This window comes from Podarcis cretensis (assembly GCF_951804945.1).
Source record: "Podarcis cretensis genome assembly, chromosome: 8".
Lineage (NCBI taxonomy): Eukaryota > Metazoa > Chordata > Lepidosauria > Squamata > Lacertidae > Podarcis > Podarcis cretensis.
Genome location: NC_137177.1, coordinates 18224260 through 18247720, shown reverse-complemented (window position 1 = coordinate 18247720; position 23461 = coordinate 18224260). Strand labels below are relative to the sequence as shown.

The following is a 23461-nucleotide window of genomic DNA, read 5'->3' as shown; positions in this document are numbered from 1 at the left end:
TTTCCACACATTCTTGAGCTTATCTTTACAAAAGGACTAGAAACTTTTATTTTTTATTTTTTATGACATATCTGAATGCTGAATTCTATCCCAAACGTTGGACTTTTTGTGTGTGTGTGTGTGTGTGTGTGTGGTGCATGTGCAGAAGTGCTGAATACACAAAACCCTGATTATAATTCCGTCTGAAAGGGAGCCTTTGAAGTCAGGGCTGGGGGGTCCCGAGATACAATCAGCAATAATGACTCGAGAACTAGGAAGAGCAAAGAAGAAAAGAGGAAGGGAAATAGAATAAAGACATAAATAAGGAAGAATTCAAGTGCCACGGTGCTTTTGTTCAACAAAGATACAGAGGAGAGATATTGGTGTGGGTTTGTGCATATGTGTATGTGTGTGTGTAAAGGTAGAGGGGGGGATGGGAGTCCTTAGCTCAAGGAAATTGCCGAGAAAAGATTTTGTGAAAAGTACAGAAAAAGAACACCATTGATTTTAGAGAGCTGGCAGATGTTCCAAGCAATGATTTTTCCAGCGGAAATATACACCCCACCCCCAATGAATGAAAAACAAAAACCCAACCCAATCACTGTCAAAAGCAGGATAATTCCTGGGCCAAACAAAGAATTAAACCAGCCATTCCCTCTTCCTGGATTCTCTCTTTAGGCCACATAACGTTACCTGGCAATCAACATTGTCAGGAGAAGGTCATTCTTACCCCTGCTTTTTAAAGGGTGGAAATTCCATGCCTCAAAAAACTTAGCAGACTTGGCTCTATGACCTTTAACAGTTCTTCCAAAGACTCTGGCATGCCGTCATGTCTAAGGGCTGCAGGTTCGGTTCTCAGTGCTGGTCCTCAGACAGCGTTGGCGGAGTGCATTTATATGATGTCAGCCTCTCTCGCAATGCCCCAAAGGAGACCTCCTTCCTGCCTAGGCTGAGCTCAGCAGCCTTCCAAATATTGCTGATAGTTTTCCTGGCCCCAGGCCGCAAAGAATAATAACAAATGGCCTGCAAATCTGTCTGAATGAATCTGGAAGGGGGCAGAAGGAGTTCCACCGCCTATGGAGGTTCTCAGCCCAGCTTGTAAATCATAATAATTAAAAGGGAAGCTCCTAAATGTTGGCAGCTGCTGAAATCCTTGCTCCCAAACAACAGCGAAAGAAGGAACCAAAAGGGAAAAAAGGAGGTTAAAATAACAGAAAGAACAAAACCCTTTGTGAAATCAGTATTCCGGGGTCTGTGCATTCGAAGGACGAAAGGTCCCGTCAGCCCACGAAAGAAAATGTTGCTGTTCCATTTAAGTCGCAGAGGTGAGGGGTGGGGTGAGCAATGTCTGCAGTCAACCCTATAGAGCCCTGTGTCTTTTCGGTTGTGTTAAATAACAAGTTCAACTGGGAGTGTCTGAGATGGAGTGTGAAGATAAATGGCTGTAGAAACAAATGCATATATTTTTTTTCCGTTTCGTTTTGTTTTCTTCTATCCCTCACAGTGATGGGGTTCTTGATAAATTTCATTTCTCTCTCTCTCTTCATCTTTTCCAGAAAGTAGAGATGCCTCCCCCTCTCTCTCTTTCTCTCCCTCTCTTGGATTCATTCCCTTTCACCTGTTTCCTTCCGTGTTTCTGCTTCAATTCCCCAGCCGCCCTAAACCTTAAACAGCAGAGTCACAAAGGCGGATGACAGCAGGCCCAGGAAGAGGGGAGATTCCATGCTGGAGGCTGCCATGTTGTCCAGAGAACCTGGTCCTAAGAGGAGGAGAAGAAGGGTTTGTTTTAACCGGAGTGTTAGAAATAAAATTGAACCTCTCTACTAGGATTAGGCAAATGTGTCAATTTTGAGTTCCCTCAGTGTCTCAGTTTTTCCAGTCTTTGAAGTTCCGTTCTCCACAATTGTACATCACTTTCCAAATACAGTGGTGCCCCGCAAGACGAACACTTCGCAAGACGGAAAACCCGCTAGACGAAAGGGTTTTCCGTTTTGGAGGCGCTTCGCAAAACGAATTTCCCTATGGGCTTGCTTCACAAGACGAAAATGTCTTGCAAGTTCCTGCGGGTTTCCCCCCTTTCCCCCCCTTTTCCTAAGCCGCTAAGCCGCTTATCAGCTGATCCGCTAAAAGCCGCTAAACCGCTAATAGCGCTAATCCGCTAAACTGTCAATGGGCTTGCTTCGCAAGACGAAAAAACCGCTATACGAAGATCCTCACGGAATGGATTAATTTCGTCTTGCGAGGCACCACTGTATATATATTTTTGGCTACCTTTGAAGGTAACTCAGAAACTACAACTAATCCAGAATGCGGCAGCTAGACTGATGACCAGGAGCAGCCACCGGGATCATATAACTCTGGTCCTAAAGGATCTACATTGGCTCCCAGTACTTTTCTGAGCACAATTCAAGTGTTGGTGCTGTCCTTTAAAGCCCTAAACAGCTTTGGCCCTGTATACCTGAAGGAGCGTCTCCACTCCCACTGTTTGGTACAGCTCTGAGGGCCTTCTGGTAGTTCCCTCACTGCAAAGCTAAGTGACGTTACAGTGAAGCAGGTAGAGGGCCTTCTCAGTAGTGGCTTCCTCCCTGTGAAACGCCCTCCCATCACATGTCAAGGAAATAGACAACTATTTGACTTTTAGAAGTCATCTGAAGGGGAAGCTGTTAATGTTTGATGTTTTATTGTGCTTTTATATTTGTTGGAAGTCACCCAAGGTGGTTGGGGCAACCCAGTCAGATGAGCGGGTACAAATAATAAAATATTATTATTATTATTATTATTATTATTATTATTATTATTATTATTAAAAATTCACCACCATTATAGTGTGCATTTCTCCCTCACACCTTTCTCCTAATAAACACATTTTTTTTGCAATTTTGTCTGATTACCGTAACATGTTTACAAAGCAATTTCCCCTAATATTATGCCTTTTGTTTATACTATTGTCATTAACCAATGCATGTTTTTTAAATGCACACATTACTGGTGCTTGCAGTTTTGTACACCTTACTTGCTTGGAGAGCTGCGTTGCAAAATTCAGAGATGGGTGTACTTTGTAAGCGGGCTGAACATTGTTCTGGGAAGTTCTAGTTTTCACCTTCCAATGCAAAGTGGATCAAATTTCTCTCGCACCCACACTACTTCTCATACGTCCAGCCAGTCCAGTGGCTCTAGGAGCCAAACTGAGGGTGCAAGTGGTGGCAGGCAAACCTGCCATTGGGAGGAGAAGGGCCCTTCATAGTGGGCCCAGTCAAGACACAACCTCCATCAGGGATGGGGGAGGTGGTAGCAGGAAGAGGAGAAGAGAGACTCACTGATAAGCCGTAAGCTGACATTGAAGGAGCCTAAGTTGTTGGAAGCCAGGCAGGTGTAGTTCCCATAATGACGAGCGGTGACGTTGCTGAAGAGCAGCATGGAACGAGTGCGCTCGTTCTGGATCTGCAGTCCATCCACGCCGCCAATTACTCTGCTAGGAAAAGGGAGTGGGAGGAGAGCATGGGCGGGTAACATTGTTAAAGCATTGTGCTCTGAGAATATGGGGAATTATAGAAAATACCAGCTTGCAACTGATCTCATGCCCTGTCCCTGATTTGCCCACGATCAGCATTTTATTTCCTGGCTTCTTTGCATGAGAGTTAGCCCTTTGTTAAAGAGATATAAGTTTCCAGTGATGGCCCTTGTTTATTAGTTTGCACCTCCCACCACTGCAACCCTTCGAAGCTGCTCACGTGCCCTGGCACGTCTGTGCGTGGTCAAAATCCCAGTGCACAAAAAGGGGGTCTTTACCCTCTTGCGCATTTGCGTTGCTAGATCCTTTTCCCTGCACCATGGCGCAAACACTTTGGATCGCCGCTGGTAACTTGCGAGGAGAAGAGGAGCAGGGACAGAGGAAGTGGGCAGGGGAGATGCAAAAGGGGACACTTTTCTGGCAAACTGCACATAGGTATCAGTCTGAACCAAGTCAAGAAATCGCAAAGGGGCAGCTTGCTCATGCATCCTTGGAGGTGCTCTGGAAACAATGCTTGGTGTTTTGGAAGCCTTCGAATCCCGGGAGGCATTTGGACAAGGAGTGCTTCAAAGGCACCCCCAGAAATCAAAAGCTACAGGAGGCTGAATTGGCCAATGCAGTCCAAGGGCTCCCTTTGCAGTTTCCACACCTATCTATACCACCTTCCCACAGTCCCAGTGGCTGTTTCTCTCTGCTCTGGCCTGTCAGACAGGCGATCCATCATCTGTTGGACCACAACCCCCACAGCGGCAGTAGATCTGGATTCACCTGCCTCCTTTTCTCTGATACAGTGGTGTGTGTGTGTGTGTGTGTGTGTGTGTGTGTGAATGCACATGCACACATGCGTATTGTTGCTTGCCACTCCTGAGAGGGAAGCTTCTTCTTTATTAAATGTGGCAGCAAGGATGGTATATCTCACGCCAGCCCTCCTACCAGGCAAAGTATTCCACATACAGACTCTCCTATTATCCAGGCTATTTTCTCTCCTCTCACCCCCGAGTTTTAAATCTATGAAGCCATCTAGCCTGGCTTGGTTTGAACAGCTGCAAAACCCGTGACTCACCAAACTGAATGCAGCCCAGCAACCATGTTATTATCTTCCCCCCCTCCCCTTGCTTGACCGCCATCCCTGTTTTTGCACTCCTGAGCAGCCAGAAAGAGCAGGAGTTTTATTTGGTCTGCAGTGTGCTGGTTATTGGCTCAACTGGTTACAAGAAGGGATGGGAAAAGGAGACAATTTCTGCCCTTCCTTGGTTTCTCTCAATCAGTGCCGCTTCCGTTCCCCTACAGTTCAGCTTCCACGAAGATCTATGTGATTCATCTCACTACGCCCCAAATCTACGCCATCTAGTCCAATCTCCTGCTTGTTGTGTGAGTTCCAGAGCAATAATAAAAACATGAGAAGAGTCCGGCACATCAGGCCAATGACCCATCTAGTGAAGTGTCCGGTCTTTGCAGTGGCCAACTAGATGCCTATGGGAAACCCACAAGCAAGACCCGAGCTCAAGAACCCTCACACATCCTGTGGCTTCTAGAAACATTATCACCTCTGACCAACCTGGTGGTAGCCATTGATAGCCTTATCGAAAATGAGCATTCTTTACAAATGGCTGTCCCACCACTACTCACAGAGAAACCACCACCCCTATAGGAAATGGGGTTCTATTATTAAGCTGAGTCATGAGGTTTCTCTTAATGTTCAACCAAACAAATACCCTGCCCTTTGGGGGCAACAGAGGACAATCCTTTGCCTTCACCAGTGTGGCAGCCTTTCAGGTTAAACTCCACCTTCCCCTCTGATGCTACCACTCTGATCAAATTTAGAGCCCTCTATCACTGCTTTGTAAGTAAAAACAAAAATATTGGGAGAATCTGGACATGGAATATGCTATTTGGCCCTTACTCCCAGCTCATATTAAACCCCAGTTGCTTGTTCATCAACCAGAACGTCATAATTTTATGGCTTCTAACAATTTTCTTGTATAAACTCCACATTGCTTCTACTGACAGCTATCAAATCACTGGGTATATATATATATATATATATATATATATATATATATATATATTCTTGTGTTCGTGGGTGGCTTCCTCCTACCCTCCGCCCTGACTTTTTGCGTCTGATGTTCAGTGCGCCCACAGCTCTGTCATTGTTTCCTAATAAAGTAAGATAAAAAGTCATGGTTTCTTTTCGCTGAGCAGTTCTAACCACAAACAGCCCCCCTGAGACGCAAGAGGTTTGAACCATGAACTGTTATCACCAAGCTAGCGTGGGAACACTGGAGGGAAACAACTGGGAGGCTGTTCGGGAGATAATTGCAAATCATCTTGTCAGGTGTCAATCCCTGCAGAACCAGAACTCGGCTCCCGAAAGAGAGGCCTCAGCTGTTCAGCTAAGCGCAGAAATTCCCCCTCCCCCCTCCGCCTCTTCCTTCAGGAGCCTTTTTCTCCCCACAGCACTTACACCTTCCTACCAAGTTGACAAATGAATGCAAACATGGAAAAGAGCAAAATCCAGGGGCAAATTTAAAGCTGTGCAAGTGGTGCTCATGCACTGGGTGCTGAGCTGGTGGGGGGGATGGGATGCTATCTCAAAGACTGGTAAGGGAGGCTCTGGGCTTTGGGAAGGAGGCATGAGAACTCTGACAGTGTCCTAGTGCCCTCCTCCTCCTTCCCAGAACCTAGTTAGCACTTTCCCATATTTAGGAGGAGGTGAGAGGGCTCTAGGACCAGCCAGAGCCCCCGCACCTCCTTCCCAAAGCTCAGATGAGGGTGGAACAGAGGCAGAACAGGGTGGAATGGGGTTGTGCGCACTCTGCCTACACAGGTTCCCCAGGAACGGAACCCCTGTGCAAAATGAGCACATGCCCCCAACCTTTGTTCCCATCGCTTGACTGCAGAACTGCATTGCAAAATTCGGGAAAGCGTGAATTTCGATATTTTGGGTTCCCCTTTAAACGTGAACTAAATCAAACGTGAACTAAATCAAATCTCTCCCTCATACCAATGGTCAAGGGTGATGAGAGTTTTTGCAGAACAGCACCACCACGTGGGCTGTACAGCATTGGCCACGCCTGCTACAGACCTATACAAATTGCCATTTCCCACCTATACCAGGTGAACACAACCCGCTCATCACATGCCAGGGTCTGCGAGGGGACTTGACAACAGCTCTCCTCTCCCCCCCCCCCAATCCCAGGCAGGCAACCACACCACACGGTTTATCAAGCCCCCCGGGGGACGGGGGACTGTATGTGACTGATGGGCCGTGTTCTGCTTGGAGAGTTACAAATTAATCTGCGTTAAGCGACCATGAGTACGCGCCGTGGGTTTGTTTAATAAGATTGCCATTTGGAAGGTTAAAGCATGCGGTGCTGTCTAACTAATGAGACGCACAGCAAAGTTACATGGTGGGAGGGGGGAAGAGAAGCTGCCTTCTACTAGGTCAGGTGATCCGCCTGCCTATCTCAGAGCTCTGATTGGCCACGTCTCCCCAGGATCTCAGGCAGAGAAGGGTCATCACCATCACCTGCCACCTTGATCATTTTTGCTGAGATTAAATTTGGGACCTTCTGCAATCATTGCCTGTGCTGCCACACTGACTTTTGAGTGCCAGTCCTGTAATGCCTTTTCCTTTTTATTTATTTGCTTAAACAGGAGAGTTTGGAGGAGGGCAAAGAAAAAGACGACTACAGAGCAGACTTTCTCATACTTGGGTCCTTACTGCTGGTCCTGGTAGCTAGGGGTGATGGGAGTTGTAGTCCAACGACATCTGGGGACCCGAGTTTGAGAAAGGCTGCTGGAGAGTAACGACTGTCTTGCCAGATGGAAACAAGATCAAGAAGCTCAGCAGCCAGCCCTGATTGGAGAATTGGGATGCACCTCTGATGCAAGCCTATCCCGGTCTTATCTTGCAAGATACTGGTTCCCAGAGAGAATCCAGGGAACTGCAAGGTACCGAAGGTTACTGAGAATTCCCTCCCCACCTCCCCACTCACAATGGCTTGGGCTGTGCCTGCAGCACAACCAATACTGAGTTTACAGAATGGACTGTACCACTTCAGATGGCAGGAGGGGGGCGTCATGTTTTAATGCTGCCAAAAAGTGGGGGGAAACATCCCTGCAAGTAGAAAACTAGCATATAAAGGGAGCAGGCCAAAGTTAGAACCTTTCTCCCCACTGTACCTAGGTCTTTTTTACTCCAAGTATTTTAAAGGGCCTTTTGTCATTGTACATGGAGGAGCATTCAAACGCACATCCCCTACACCTGCAGTAGTTCGGTCCACATTATTACCACATTCCACCACGTGGGTACACCACACCAATTTTGCCCTGGGGAGAAGAAATGGCTTGTGTCAACAGGACCTTAAGGAACGCAGAAAGCTGCTTATGCCAGGTCAGGCTATTTGGACCCCTAGCAGGAGCTCTGCCTGGTCTGAGGCAGTGGTTTCCCCCCTTCCCTGCTAGCTGATCCTTTCAACTTGGAGATGTTAGTGACTGAGCCTAGGATCTCCCTGTTACAAAGCCGCTAAGCTGCGATTCCCCCTCCCAAACGTATTGGAGGAATATCAATGTTATGGATCTCTGGCCATGGCCAAGAAATGGGCAGAAGAATGACTTACTGTTTGTCGTCTTTGAACCACTGGAATTCTGCAGGTGGCACAGCCATGGCCTCACAGCGCAGAAGTGCATTCTTTCCCATCGGGATACGTGAGTCCTTTACATCTGTGATGGTTGGAGGGTCTGGGAAGAGACAACAGTTGATGTGAAAGGCATGTATTAGTCATGATATGCAGTGTCTTAGCTGTTCCTCAACAGATGGTCGCCAGTTGCCAACCTCTGGTAGAGATGCTTCCCCAAAGAATTCTGGGAACTGTAGTTTGCAGGTGGCGCTGTGGGTTAAAGCCTCAGCGCCTAGGGCTTGCCGATCGAAAGGTCGGCAGTTCGAATCCCTGCGGCGGGGTGCGCTCCCGCTGCTCGGTCCCAGCGCCTGCCAACCTAGCAGTGCGAAAGCACCTCCGGGTGCAAGTAGATAAATAGGGACCGCTTACCAGCGGGAAGGTAAATGGCGTTTCCGTGTGCGGCTCTGGCTCGCCAGAGCAGCGATGTCACGCTGGCCACGTGACCCGGAAGTGTCTCCGGACAGCGCTGGCCCCTGGCCTCTTAAGTGAGATGGGCGCACAACCCCAGAGTCTGTCAAGACTGGCCCGTACGGGCAGGGGTACCTTTACCTTTACCTTTTAGTTTGTTAAGGGGGAAGGTTCTTAAGAAGGCCCTGTTCCCCTCCCAGAGCTGCAATGCCCAGAGTTCCCTGTGAACAGAGATCGATTGTTGAAGCACTCTTGGAATTGTGGCTCTGTGAGGAGAACAGAGGCCTCCTAACAACCCTCAGCACTCTTAACAAAGTACAATTCCCAGAATCCTCTGGGGGAAGCCATGCCGTTGAAAGTGGGGTCATATCGCTGTAAATGTATGGTATGGACTTGGGGGAAACACAACAGTGGAGCGTAAAGCTGTACAAGTTCCAAAAGTTCTTCTCTGACTTGCATAAAAATCTGAGTCAGAGAAGAATTCCCTGCTCCCCTATCATAACATTATAGGAAGTTGCCTTATACTGAGTCAGATCATTTGTCCACATGGCTTAGCACTGCCAACACTGACAGAAGGTCTCCAGGCTTTCTTACCCAGAGATGCCAGGGATTGAATCTGGAACCTTCCGTAGGCAAAGCTGATGCTCTACCACAGAACGACAGACCTTCCCCTGGCATCTGGATCTGATTTCTTTCCGCAGGGCCTGTAAGACAGAGTTGTTCTGCCTGGCCTTTGGCTTGGAATTAATTTGATTCCCTTTCTTTTTTCCTTTCTCCTTCTGTGTTGGAACTCTTATTTGGGGACTTCCCTGGCTTTTTTTCTGGCCCATGTAGGACCAGCCTTGGTGAAGACTTGATGTTTTTATCCCCCAAAAAGTTTTTGATTGAGTTTCTACTGAAATGAGGTTGCATTTTAATGTTTTAATATTGTATTTTAATTTTGTTTTTTAAAGCTGTATTTCAATCAATTGTTTTTATATTTGGTGTTAGCTGCCCTGAGCCTGGTCTTGGCTGGGGAGGGTGGGGTATAAATAATTTATTATTATTATTATTATTATTATTATTATTATTATTATTATCCTCCAAAAGAAGATGTATTTGGAAGAACCACATCTCCCATAAACCCCTACACCATGGCACAATGTTTGCCTGTGCAAGGGAGTGATAGGAGGGAGGGAGGGGGAAAAAACCCTCTCCTCTTCATGCCCTTTTGCTGCTCCTCTCACTATCACAGATTTAAGGGAAGGGAAGGGGACAATGCCAACTGCATAATATGTGCCTTTTCACCTAGTATCATAAAGGCCTCTGCTGAGAGAGAGAGAGAGAAGAAGTGGTGATCCTAAGCCTATGGCTCCAGTGCCCCAGAACTTGCCCCAACTTTCTTTAGCCTTTCAAGCCATCGATCCAAGAGCCTGGTCAATATTTATAAAGCCTTTGAGAATCTGGGCTCTGCACATCTTAAAGGCCATCTTTCCCCCCACTGTTTAAAAACGGGCCTCCCTGCCAGCAGCCTGAAGTGCTATAGCCCAGCCTAACAACTCACAACTCCTTATTACTTCATTCCGCCATGTGTGTAAACCAGCTCTGAACACCCATGTTGCCAAATAGGTTGTGAGAATTGGCCAGTGATGTCTCAGAAAGAAGAGGATGATACTTAAACTCCTCCATCCCCTTCCCAGTTCAGGGCTAACAGAAACTTGGAGGTGATTTATATTAGGGACAAGATAGGGTGGGAAAGAGTTAAGCATCCCTCTCCCAGGGCCACTTCTAATTTGGAACCCCAGCAGTTGAATTATATCTACAGTGGTGCCTCGCAAGACAAACGCCTCGCAAAACGAAAAACTCGCAAGACGAAAGAGTTTTCCGTTTTTGAGTCGTTCCGCAAGACGAATTTCCCTATGGGCTTGCTTCGCAAGAAGAAAGCCCATAGGGGAATCTCCGGGGACCGCTTTTAAAATGCTGGCCATCGGGAGCAAAGACTTTCGCCCCCCGCCTGCCTTCAGAAGACCTCCGCTGTCCCGGGGGCTTTTTAAATGCTGGGGGTCGGCAGCGAAGCCCTCCTGTCCCCGGTGCTTGTGGGGCGGGAGGTGGGGAGAAGGGCTTTTCTTCCCACCGCCAGCCTTCAGAACAGCCTTCTGAAGGCTGGCGGGGGGAAGAAAAGCCCTTGTCCCCCCCCCCCGCCTTCAGAAGAGGTCGGGGGACAGACTGTCCCCGGACCTGGTCTGAAGGCGGTTTCCATAGGAACGCATTGATTGATTTTCAATGCATTCCTATGGGAAACTGTGCTTCGCAAGACGAAAAACTCGCAAGAAGAAAAAACTTGCGGAACGAATTAATTTCGTCTTGCGAGGCACCACTGTATATGGATCAGGGGGCTCATCTGTACACATCATTTAAAGCGTTATAAAGACGTTATTAAAATGTGCGCTGCAAGCAGTGATCCATTGCCATTGGGAAATTGCATTGAGAGCAATAGGACATTATTAAAAATAGCCTTTAATAGCGTTTTTACAGATCAGTGTAGATCCAGCCAGGATCTCTTACAAGAGATCCAGTCAATAATCTCATAGGTAATGTGTAGTTTAGCCAGGGGAGGAGTAGAAAAGACCATTATTAAGGGAGCAAAGGTCAGTCCCATGGTACACAAGATGTTAATACCCTGTGATTGAAAGCTGGGGAGAAGATGGGGAAGTGGGAGGCAGTGAAAACACTTGCAGCTCCACGCTCACCTTTGGAGTCATTCCTGCATTCCTATTCCCAGTTAAGGGCTGGGTCTCAGCTAGGGTTGGAGGAGAAATTCAGTTCTGTTTGCATTTCACTGAGAAGTCACCTAAGACCCACTTCTCAAACCAAAACACAGCAAGCCTTTGAAATTCACACTTGTCCGAATTTTGTGATGCAGTTCTCCAACTAAACAAGATGCACAAGAGTAAAGGGGGAACCCTCCCCATCAAACTCCCCATATGCTCCATTGCAAAATTACTCCAACCAAGTGTATGCACAGCATGTATGCACAAGACTAAAGCGTGCATATAAATGCATATAATTGTGGAAATAATATGCAAAAAACATATTATGTTGGGGGAAATCACTTTGTAAAAAATGTATATGAAGGGAAAAAATGTACATGAAAAGTTATGCATTAGAAATCTGTATTAAACATTCTGACGAATGTTCGTGAGGGTTTTAAAGAAACAAAACCACAAATTACTGCAAAAATGTAGATGATTACATTTAAACAGCAATAAAACCTGATAACATCTTTGTAAAACTAAGCAGAGTCTGGTACGGTTTCAAATTGGATGTGGGACTGCGTGTTGAGATGTCTAAATTGCGGGGGGTTGGATTAGATGTCCCTCAGGGTCCCTTGCAACTCAATGTTATGATAAGAGTGGGGGGAGGGGACTTAGAAAACTGAAATAGACAGATCCGTCCATCCCTAACTTTATAGCTGAAGCTCCAGGCCCCAGACATTGCAACCTTTGATCTGGCTGAAGGGGACAGAACAAATATGAGGCAAATATGAGGACCACTTACAGTTGACAGTGATGAGGACCCGCTTGCTATCAGGTGTTGAGACTCCGTTCACTGTGATGCACTCGTACTCCCCAGCCTGCTGCCTGTTGATTTCCGTGATTTCCAGGTACTCCCCCTCACTGGTGAACCCATCTGTTGGGGAGGGAGGAGGGGGGTGGCGGGGAGGGGGTCAGGGCCAGCAGTAGGGAGACAGACACAAACACAGACTTACACACAAGAAAACACATATGACAGCAACACTGTTATCCACACCTCGGATACGCAGGGGCTGCCTCGCACCGGGGCTGTGACAACAGCACAGGGGGTTGTGGGTTAGAAGGGGGGGGACAAGCTTGCACAACCTGCGACCTACCAAGCCAAACACATCCCAGCAACTAGGGACGGCCTCTCTCCCGGGGGCTTGATAAATGGATGAGCTCCAACCACCCCTGTTCTCGTAGCAAGGCTGGCACCAGGAAGGAGGGGACCTTCAGAGTTCCCACCAGCGTGCACCCGTCTGACACCAGCACCCCACAACCCAACCCCAACTGGGACTACAGCAGGCTCCAGTGGCGAGCAGCAAGACCATTCTGACATTCAAAGTGTTGGTGCTGACCTTTAAAGCCCTAAACGGCCTTGGTCCTGTATAACTGAAGGAGCGTCTCCACCCCCATCGTTCAGCCCGGACACCAAGGTCCAGCTCCGAGGGCCTTCTGGCAGTTCCCTCATTGCGAGAAGTGAGGTTACAGGGAACCAGACAGAGGGCCTTCTCGGTAGTGGTGCCCGCCCGGTGGAACGCCCTCCCTTCAGATGTGAAGGAAATAAGCCATTATCTTATCTTTAAAAGACATCTGAAGACAGCCCTGTTTAGGGAAGTTTTTAATATTTAATGCTGTATTGTTTTTAACACTCAATTGGGAACTGCCCAGAGTGGCTGGGGAAACTCAGCCAGATGGGCAGGGTACAAATAAATTATCATCATCATCATCATCAGGCCACAATATAGGTGAGGCAGTGGTAAAGGACCCCTGGATGGTTAAGTCCAGTCAAAGGCAACTATGGGGTCTGTGGCACTGATTTTGCTTTCAGGTTGAGGCAGCTGGCGTTTGCCCACAGACAGCTTTCCAGGTCATGTGTCCAGCATGATTAAACTGCTTCTGGCACAACAGAACACTGTGACAGAAGCCAGAGTGCACGGAAACGCCGATTACCTTCCCACTGCAGCGGTACCTATTTATCTACTTGCACTTTGACGTGCTTTCAAACTGCTGGGTTGGAAGGAGCTGGGACAGAGCAATGGGAGCTCACCCCATTGCAAGGATTTGAACCGCTGACCTTCTGAGGCTCAGTGGTTTAGACCACAGCACCACCTGCATAAGGCCGCAGTGTAGGACCTCACCAGGGCTTTATGAGGACATCAATATGACAGCTTCTGAACTGCCTAACGTGGCCAGCCCCAGAGAGACAAGCAAGCAGGAGGGCAGGTAGGCAGCTACCAGCAATGTCAGGTTCTATCCAAGGATGCTGAGTCGTGCCGCCATTTGTGTTTCCAAGGTCTGCCGCCTATTTTCTGGGAACTGTGTCCCTGGGGAAATCAGTGTTCCCATTTGCCCCTGATTTTTTTTTTCATCTTCCTGCCTTTGTAGAGATGTTTGGGAATGCCTTTGAAATATGTTTTATTTATTTATTTATTATTTACATTTATTAGGCAGCTGTTCAACTAGTCCTCTAGGCAATGCACAACATGAATTAAAACGTCAAAGCAGATTAAATAACACATGCTTACACACACACACACATACACATTTCTATAAGGGTACAAATAAAATACCCGAAACCCTACCAAATTAGAGACTAAAATAGGAATCAATATCAGCTTTAGGGTATTGAAAGGCTTTTTAAAAAAGTTTAAAAGCCTGGGAGGACACTCGGCACGAACTAGGGTTTAGAGCGGTTTGTCACCCCTGTGCAGCTCACGATACTGCTCATTCATCAAAACCAGGTGAGGATTTATTCCATCTTCCTGTGAGTCTGTATCTTAGGTTTCCCAGCAAGATTCAATTGCTGCTTGATTCTCCTCACTCCTCGAACACATTTTAGGCAACTCGTCAAAACTCAAAATCAAATCCCAGTATCGTAAGTGTGAAAATCCCACACACCCCACAAGCTATGTGTGCTAAAGCATGGGGAGCATCTTTGCCTACGAGGTGGAGCTGTGCTTGCTGATAAACAAATCAAAGCTCTGCACCAAGAAAAAGAGGAAAAGCTGCATTCTGCAGCTGGAATAATTAAGCACTGCCTTGTAGAAGTCATGGGGAGGAGCGAGGGGGCTATGTTTAGCAGGGGATTAGATTCTCACTCTCTGAAGAAGAAGAAGAAGAAGAAGAAGAAGAAGAAGAAGAAGAAGAAGAAGAAGAAGAAGAAGAAGAAGAAGAGTAGTAGTAGTAGTAGTTTGGATTTGATATCCCGTCTTTCACTCCCTTTAAGGAGTCTCAAAGCGGCTAACATTCTCCTTTCCCTTCCTCCCCCACAACAAACACTCTGTGAGGTGAGTGGGGCTGAGAGACTTCAGAGAAGTGTGACTAGCCCAAGGTCACCCAGCAGCTGCATGTGGAGGAGCGGAGACGCGAACCCGGTTCCCCAGATTAAGAGACTACGGCTCTTAACCACTACACCACACTGGCTCTCTGCCACTGCAATATCTTTTCTGCCACAATTCTGGGATTTCACTCACCATTGAAGATACTCTTTCAAGCCCATTCTGCAATTTTAAGGAGTGGAAACTTTGTTTGTTTGTTTACTTATTTTTAAAAAATAAAGAAAGAGGAGGTGCTAATTTCTGTACCCAGTACCAAATTTCACCTGCTTAACAGATATACATGGGTACAAGTTTCATTTATTTGGGGCAAAACCTGCTTTGAGATGTAGGCAATCGTCGGCTCTGATTTTATTTATTTATTTTATTCATTAGATCTGCATACCGCCCTTCATCTGCGGATCTCAAGGCATAAAAATACAAAACGGAAACACAAAAGACATAATAAAAACAATAACCGGAACAAAGAAAACCCATACCCCCTCTCACATTTAAAGAACACATTTAAAGGGGCATACAATGCTAATCAGCCAAAAGCCTGGTTGAGGAGGAGCATTTTCACCGGGAACCTAGAACAGTGAAGGTGCTAGGCAGGCGTCCCTGGGAGAGCATTTCACAAATGGGGAGCCACTGTAGAAAAGGCCCTTTCTCATGTTGCCATGCTCTGAAGCTTCCATGGAGGAGGCACAGAAAGAAGGGCCTCAGGTGGCGATTTCAGGGTCTGGGTGGGTTCATATGGTTCTAATCTGTAAACAGGTTTCCTTCTTCCTGCCTTCATTCATTTGCAGAGGAAACCAGTTGCTCAGAGGGGTGAGTAAGTTTCTTCCAGAATAGGGGACAAAGGGGATACCCTCAGCCTCCCTCCCCTCTCCAGCCTCCCTTACCTTTCAACTGCCGCCAAGTTACCGTCGGCTCTGGCTTCCCCACTGCTAGGCAGAGCAGATTCACGTTGCTTCCCTCGTTCACGGTCACTGCTGACGAAATGTTCACGATCCGAGCAGGGACTGCAGAGTTTGGAGGGGAGAGGCAGTGAATATCAAGGCACATCTGGTCTCCCAACACTAGGGGGGGGGCACTGTCTTCCTTGACACAACCCTAAGGACAGTGTCTCCGAGGTTTTGAACAGCCAGTTGCCCTGCAGCAATTAACAAATGATTGTGTTTGACTGCAAAGCTACGCTCTGGTCGCTTGACTACTTAAGAGCATAAGAAGAAGCCAAAGCCCACAAAGACAACATTCAGTTCTCACAGTGGCCAAATAGAGGCCTATGAGAAGCCTATGAGCATGACTTGAACACAACACTGCTCTCCCCAGTCATGATTCCCAGCAAGTGGGATTCAAAGGCATTTTGCCTACAACAAGCAGAACATAGCTAGCATGGCTACTAATCATTTACAGGCTTGTCTTCAAATTCTCTTCTTACATATTACATTCAGTGGTAATGCTAGGTATCAGCATCACTGGGTACCAGCTGAGCCTCAACTTCCAGTAGGGGGCAAGGGAGCACCTTGGTAATATGGCAAAGGCCAAAAGTTGATGCCAGGTGAGCAAGGTGCTGGACGTTGGGAAGGAGGCGTGTGGCTGTGGCAGGGTCTCAGAAACCTCCTGCCTCCTTCCCAAAGCTGGGGAAGCATTAACTAGGCTTTGGGAAGGAGGAAGGAGGAGTCTAGGACCCTGTTCAGAGCCTCACACCTCCTTCCCAAAGCCCAGCACATCCCTCCTTTGGGAAGGAGGTGGGAAGACACCCTCTTGCCCCCTGGGCCCTGTGTGTAGGAACCAGTCGTGCTGCCCTGAATCTGCTTCTGCTGTTTCTAAGAATCCTTGCCACTGCTCCTCCCCGTCCTTCTTTGCTGGGACTGTTTGTTCACTTGCCCTCTCCAACCCGCATGAGTTTTGGCAAGTGCAATGAGGAGCTGTGGATACCCTTGGCTCGTCTTGCCCTCTTTCTCCTGCAGACTGGGTCTGGAGGCAGAGGGCAAGCAAATGGGCAGCAGGAACACTGTTGAAAGACTCATTCGCTGAAGGCAACTTGCATAGAGGCACCCATAAAACCTAGAGCTGACACTGATTATGTTCAGTGTTTTGTCATGCCCTGGAGTGAGCAAGAGTAACTATCTAGGATGGGCCCACACAGACAGAGAGACAGTGGAGGCTAGTCCATTGGGATGGTGGGACACTGCCCAGCCAACCCCAGTCTGCTCTTAGCCAGCCTGCACCTGCTTGCCTTACTACCTCCACTCAGTCCCAGGGGTGGCCCTGGCTGTCAGCGTCCTCCTGCTGCTCCTTAGTCTCAGTGTGGCCCTTGTGGAACTCAGGAGGGAGGAGGATGGGGACATAACTGGAATTAGCAGGCTCTGGCGCCATCTACTGTTGGGCTCCCTGCCTTCCACTCTACCAGTCCCATTGGACACCGGCCAGCATGCAGAGAAATGAAGGTTTGATTTTTGAGCCTTCATATTTGACTTGATGATGCCCCCAGCTGTCTCCCTTTAATTTATTCCACGGAAGTGTGGGGTTGCCATTAACACCAATGTGAAGCCCAGCACTTGCGACTGAGTGAGGGTTACATATTCTTTTCCCACCCAACATCACTAACATTTAGTGGCCAGGGTACAGCAGATGGGGATTCCACAGGAGAAAATGCAATGTCACTCCGGGCAAGGGGTCAGCAAAGGAGCATTGCAACCTCCTCCCCTTCTCCAGGGGTCCTTGCAATACATACTAGTCTTCCTGTCATGATGTCAGCCACTTTGCTTGCCCATTTTATTTTATTTTTTTGGTTATAAATAGCTGTCCCACCCCAGAAACAGCTGCATTTTGAGTGCCTCCTCATCAAATCCTCAGGCTAGTGCTTTCGGGGTTAATTCCCAATAGCTGCTTTCTCTGCCCCAGCGGAAGAGCCCCCGAAAAAGAAATTGCTTTTTTCCTGACTGGGCCTAATGATCCCCATTGTCTGCCCTGATAGGTTGGGGTGACGTAGGCGACGGCGAATGATGGAGGAGCTGAGAACAGCTGTTTCCTGACGCCCAGGCGCCTCGTTCCGGACCGGGGTCCAATCAGCTCCTATTGTACTAGCTTCCCAGCTCCAGCAACCGTGGGAAAGGGGGGGGGGCTGGGTGTAATTATGGGGTAGGCTAGTATTGCAGTTGTGGCTTTTGCCAATGCTGCAGAAATCCCGCAGACGGCTGGGAACCAGCGGAGGAGAGGAGTCTCTGTTTGGTTTTGACAGCTGGAGAGAGATTCCAAGTTGTCTCGAGCCAAAGTGCAGCTCTCCTCTGAGATGGAGGGCAGAGTTCTGGGGACCTAGAGCTACACAGTCAGATGCAAAAGATGGCAGGACTTTTGCACCTTTGCTAGTTGGGCAATTTGGAGAAATACTGCTGGAGAAACACCTGGTGCCGTCAGGAAAGGATTTTGAATTCTGAATTTTTTTAACCCACCCTGGGGCTGCTGCTGGTAGAGGGTGGGTATGAAATTATAACAGTAACAATAGTAATAGTAATAATAATAGCAATACCGTGCACAATGAGGTACACCTGCGAGGTGTGGGGCTTGTCCTGTGTCTGGAAGGAGCAGGTGTAGAGCCCTTCGTCGTACACGTCCACATGGGTGATCATGATGCTGAACTCCGAGGGGCTGTTGGTCAGCAGCTGCACCCGTGAGTCGATGGACCACTTGTCATTGCCGGCATACAGGATGTTGGAGCGGTTCAACCACGCCACGCGCGTCACCTGCTGGTCTATGTAGCAGCTGCAGAGAAAGGAGAGGAATTAAGCAGCAAAGGTGAGCGGCAGAACGATGGAATGAAAACGGGGCAACAGCAGAAGTAGGGGCAGGGCAGGGCTGGCTCCTATATCGGATTCTGAGGGATGCTGCGATGGACGTAAGAACATCTGGACCAGGTCAAAGATGCATCTCGTCAGCATCCTGTTCTCACAGCGGCCAACTGGAAGTCTATGGGAACCCCACTGCTATCCTTACGCCTCCCCCCATGAACTTCTGATATCCACTGATATTCTAACCCCCCCATGAACTTCTCCAATCCCCTTTTAAAACTATTTAAATTGGTGGCCACCCCTAGTTTTCGTCGGAGCGAATTCCGAAGTCTAACTATGTGCCGTGTGAAGAAATACTTTATTCCGTCTGTTCCGAATCTTCAAATATTCTGGATGGTTAGGGTCAGGGAGGTCAGTAAGGTAAAGGTAGGAATGAGAGAGTTTCACAATTCAGTTTCCTCTCAGTGTTTTATTTATTTTTTTAAGTCTCCGATTCTCTACATTCACACATCAGTTTCCTATTTATTTAAAAAACAAACAAAAAAGTTCTCATGAAAATTCATCAACGTTTTAGTGTGAATTTCACCCAGTGTTGCACATTTGTAGGCAATTTGCACGTTTTTGCAAAGCTGTTGCTGTTATATTTATTATCATGCACCCCTTCAACAAAATGGTCCCAGAGTGGGTTACAGCAATGTAAAATACACTATTAAAAACAGCTTATCACCAGTCATGCCTTTCTGCGTGATTCTTCCCACTAATGTATGCATTTTCAGCCATGCTCTACCCTCATACACATGTATTTTCAGACATGTATTACAGTGGTACCTCAGGTTAAGTACTCAATTCGTTCCGGAGGTCCATTCTTAACCTGAAACTGTTCTTAACCTGAAGCACCACTTTAGCTAATGGGGCCTCCTGCTGCCGCCGCAAGACTTCTGTTCTCATCCAGAAGCAAAATTCTTAACCCGAGGTACTATTTCTGGGTTAGCGGAGTCTGTAACCTGAAGTGTACATAACCTGAAGCGTATGTAGCCCGAGGTACCACTTTACTTGGCTAGGGAACTTGGCTTGAAAATTCGGAGAAGCGCAAGTTTCAAAGGTTGGGCTGTGCTTTGGTTCGTGTGCCATTTCAGAAAGGACAAACTTAATCAAATCCCACTTCCTTTCAATCCCAGCCATCGCACAATATATCTGCCTCAAAGAGGGACAGATATACAGCACAAGCGGGGCCTACTTACACCGGCATTTATGCACCCAGGCCCTGTCAAGGGAGCACCCATAACCTCAAGGCCTAGGTTGCCTCCATGACCCCAGTCCAGGCAACAGCCCCCATCTTGGGGCCTTGAGAGAACAGGGACCTCAGCACCTGAACAATATCATGCTCTGTGTATCGCTCGGTTTGTAATCCGAGGGAAAGCTGGGCCCTTTTCTGCCTCTGTAGCACACAGCCGAGCAGAATTTATTACGCAGCATTGTAACATGTGAGGGAGAAGTGTGGTGGGGAGGGAGGAGAAAACGAAAGTACTCCTGAGTTTTCCTCACAGATTGCTGAGGCCTTTGGCGTTCTCTCGTTCTCTCCCTCTCTCTTTCCCTCTCTCCCAAGCCCTTTGAAGTCCAAAAGCCCATGTTATTACAGCTCTCTCTCTCACACTCTCTCATTTTATCAAGCCCTAAAAACTTGAACACCTTCCAAACTGTGGATTTACAGAAAAAATGAGTGTTGGGGAGAGGGAGGAGAGGGGGGGGGACATTAAAATATCCCAGACTTTGTGAACTCAGCTGCTGAATTTAAATCCTGCACGGGCACGTTCAAAAGCAACCCTTGCCTTGCAAATGGGCTTGGGGTGTTCTTGGTGCAGCCACCCTCTCCGAGGCCCTGGCATCTGCCCACCCACCTCCTTGGCATTTCGCTACTATTCCTGCCACTTCATTTCTCCTCTCTCTCTCTCTCTCTCTCTCTCTCTCTCTCTCTCTCTCTTTCCCTTCCCCTCTCTCTCCTCACCCCCCCTTGCCCTGTGGCTCCCGGCCTCGAGATTTAATTATTGGAGTGCTTTTTCTCTCGCCTTCAAGGCGAGTGGGCGCTAAGTAATCCCGTTTCTTGGTCCCTGACAGCTGTCAGGCACAGATTGGACAAGTCTTCCAAAGATAACTGGGGAAAAGCTGGTGTGGGGAGGGGGAGGGCTTTGTGTTCCCCCCTTGAATTTGCAGCTGACCCTGATATTTTATATAGATGCTATTCCTCCACACACCCTGCCCTGCCCCTCACATTCTGCCACGGACCCAGAGCCGAGATATCTGCTAGTGGCATCTTGCTGCACAATGCCTGGCGAAAGTGTCCGGGAGAAGGTCAGATTCCTGGGACAGAAAGGGCCAAATCTACAATATACCTGGTTATTTTTCCTGATTTTTTTTAAAGGAAAGCTTTAAGGAAAGCAAAATATTGGTTGGTTGCTTGGTTGGTGGGGGGTGGGTAGGGCCTGCTTAACCCTTTCCTCCTGCCAGCCATCGGGAGGTAGGACCACGTAAAAAATATACAGAATGGCAGAAAGCTATTGTAACAGAAATTGGGATCACCCAATAAGTCTGATGGGCTTTAGCTCTGGGACTGGCAAAAAGGAAGTGGTTCCTTCTTTTCAGAAGGTGGGATTAATGGGTGGAACTCACTGCTGCAATATGTCAGGCTTTGGGGGATCCGATCCCTCTCACGGTAGCAGCCAAGAAACAGAAAAACAATAAAAGTTCTTACCATTTAATTTATTAATATTCAGAGGGAGATATGAAGGAATGCAGTCTTCCCTAAATAATGGTGTTGCTCCGAGTAAAGTCCCCCCCACCTCTCCTATTCTACATCACCCCTGTGTCTGCTAATCTGACCCTTCTGCCTCTGAGATCTTTGTTCTACTACCCTCAATGCATGTCGGGTCCTGGGGGTGGGTGGGGGTAGGTGGGTCAGGAATGCTTTCCAAAGACACCGAGTCTGTCAGTTGTCTCTCCCCGGTGCTTCTTCTTCCTGCTGTTCCTCTTCCAATATCCCCCAACTTCTCCACTCTGCAGCCTCTGAACTATGCCCTTCTGCAAACCACTGTTCTGAATCTATACTGGCGCCCCCACCATTCCTCCTCAGTCCAGTCCCTGACACAATAAGAGTTGTGATGGCAGCTAGGGGAGAGAGGATTAAAACCACAAAAAGAGCCTTGCTGGATCAGACCAAAACTCCATCTGAACCAACACCCTAATCCCACAGTGGCAAACCAGCACTCTAATAGCAGGACATGAGTTCAAATGCTCTCTCCAGCACACAGTACTCAGTGTTGCCTTCTGCTTCTAATGCAGCAGGGAATATATTGCATAGGCTCCATGCCTAGTTGCCACTGAAGGCAGTTATCCTCTGTGAGCTTGTCTGGTTGCCCTTTTAAAACCACCATCTTTTTAAAAGGTGGTGGTAGACGACAGGCATACCAGCAGCCACGAGCCAGGATCTTAAAACCTCCATGCAGAGTTGCAGTATATCTCAGCATCCAAGGAAAGGAGGCAGCATAGAAAGGCATCATTTCCATGGCTGTTGTGGGAAAGAGAGGGCACTGGACTAGTTGGATCTCTGCTCCAGCTCTGCCAAAATTCCTCCATGGAGACAGGGTACTGGGTGGGGGTGACCTGCCCCTGGGAGCTAACAAAAGACGTAGGCTCTCTACTGCAGCTCGCTTAGTATTCCTGCCAAGCAAGTCAGCCAGCGAGCGAAGGAGGGAGGGCTCCTTTCCACCTCCTCCCCCTTCTATTCTGCAGAGAGAGAGAGCAGGAGGGAGAGGTCTTGGGAAGTAGGTCAAAGCCTCTGCTGATTCAGGCTGGTGGGAACCCGGCCCACTGCAGGCTGTTTGGAGTGGGGGGCTGGCGGGTGGGGGGAGGAGGAAGGGGGGAATGGCAGAGAGACGATCTCCGCATGCTGACTCACAACTTCCAGCTGGGCGTGTGTGGAGGGGGCTGGATGCAGAGAGGGTACATGGGGAGGGGGGCTCTCCCTGCTCTCCCGCCCCATGTTGTAGACCCACATTCCCTCAAAGAGCATCCTGGTTGCTTTGATGTCTATTGAGTGAACAAAGCAATTTATATTTTAAAGAGAGCAGGAGAAGAACAAAAGACAAACACGGCTGGATCAGGCCACGGGGCCCATCTAGGCTAGCATCCTGTTCTCACAGATGCCCGTGGGAAATCAGCAAGCAGGATTTGAGCATGGGAGGACTCTGCCCTCCCGTTGCTTCCAGCAACCAGTATTCAGAATAATAATAATAATTTATTATTATTATTATTATTATTATTATTATTATTATTATTATTTATACCCCGCCCATCTGGCTGGGTTTCCCCAGCCACTCTGGGCGGCTTCCAACAAATTAAAATACAGTAATGCATCAAACATTAAAAGCTTCCCTAAACAGAGCTGCCTTCAGATGTCTTCTAAAAGTCTGGTAGTTGTTGTTCTCTTTGACATCTGGTGGGAGGGTGTTCCACAGGGTGGGTGCCACTACCGAGAAGGCCCTCTGCCTGGTTCCCTGTAACTTGGCTTCTTGCAGTGAGGGAACCGCCAGAAGGCCCTCGGCGCTGGACCTCAGTGTCCAGCAGAAGGTTTGCTGCCTCCAGCTGTGGAGCCAGAGATTAGCCATCGTGCTGTCCCTACCCTCCAGCATTCCTCAGATGAAAATGGGGATGCTGTCCTGGGCTTTGAGGCACACCTTCTTCTTCTCATGCTCCATATGGCTCTGTCATGTGCCCATCTCCACCTCTAGCACAGCCACTTTCTCCTGCAGTTTCACCACCTTAGTGCCAGGTGGTCACAGTAGTTTGCCATCCTTCCACAGCCCACCGCTGTCCCTCCTCCTCCTCCTCAGAGACCGGAGCAGGGACACAGATGCAGCGGCTTTGTGGACAAGCCCCACCCTCTTTGCTCCCCAACCCACTGCTTTCTTTATGGGAAACTGACCGACTGAGAAGCAGG

At 48.2% G+C, this 23461-nt stretch overlaps 1 protein-coding gene across 1 annotated transcript in view; it reads right to left on the bottom strand.

Moving 5' to 3' along the window:
- Positions 1 to 311: 311 nt before the first annotated feature.
- Positions 312 to 23461, bottom strand: part of IGLON5 (IgLON family member 5) — a gene marked incomplete at its 5' end in the record, with an annotated part of 131356 nt that continues 108206 nt past the window's right edge. Inside the window, 6 exon segments of the mRNA XM_079986171.1 lie at positions 312 to 1738; positions 3297 to 3451; positions 8113 to 8233; positions 12118 to 12249; positions 15577 to 15696; positions 18210 to 18442. Coding sequence (XP_079842297.1) covers positions 1638 to 1738; positions 3297 to 3451; positions 8113 to 8233; positions 12118 to 12249; positions 15577 to 15696; positions 18210 to 18442 — 862 coding nt within the window. The 3' untranslated portion in view covers positions 312 to 1637.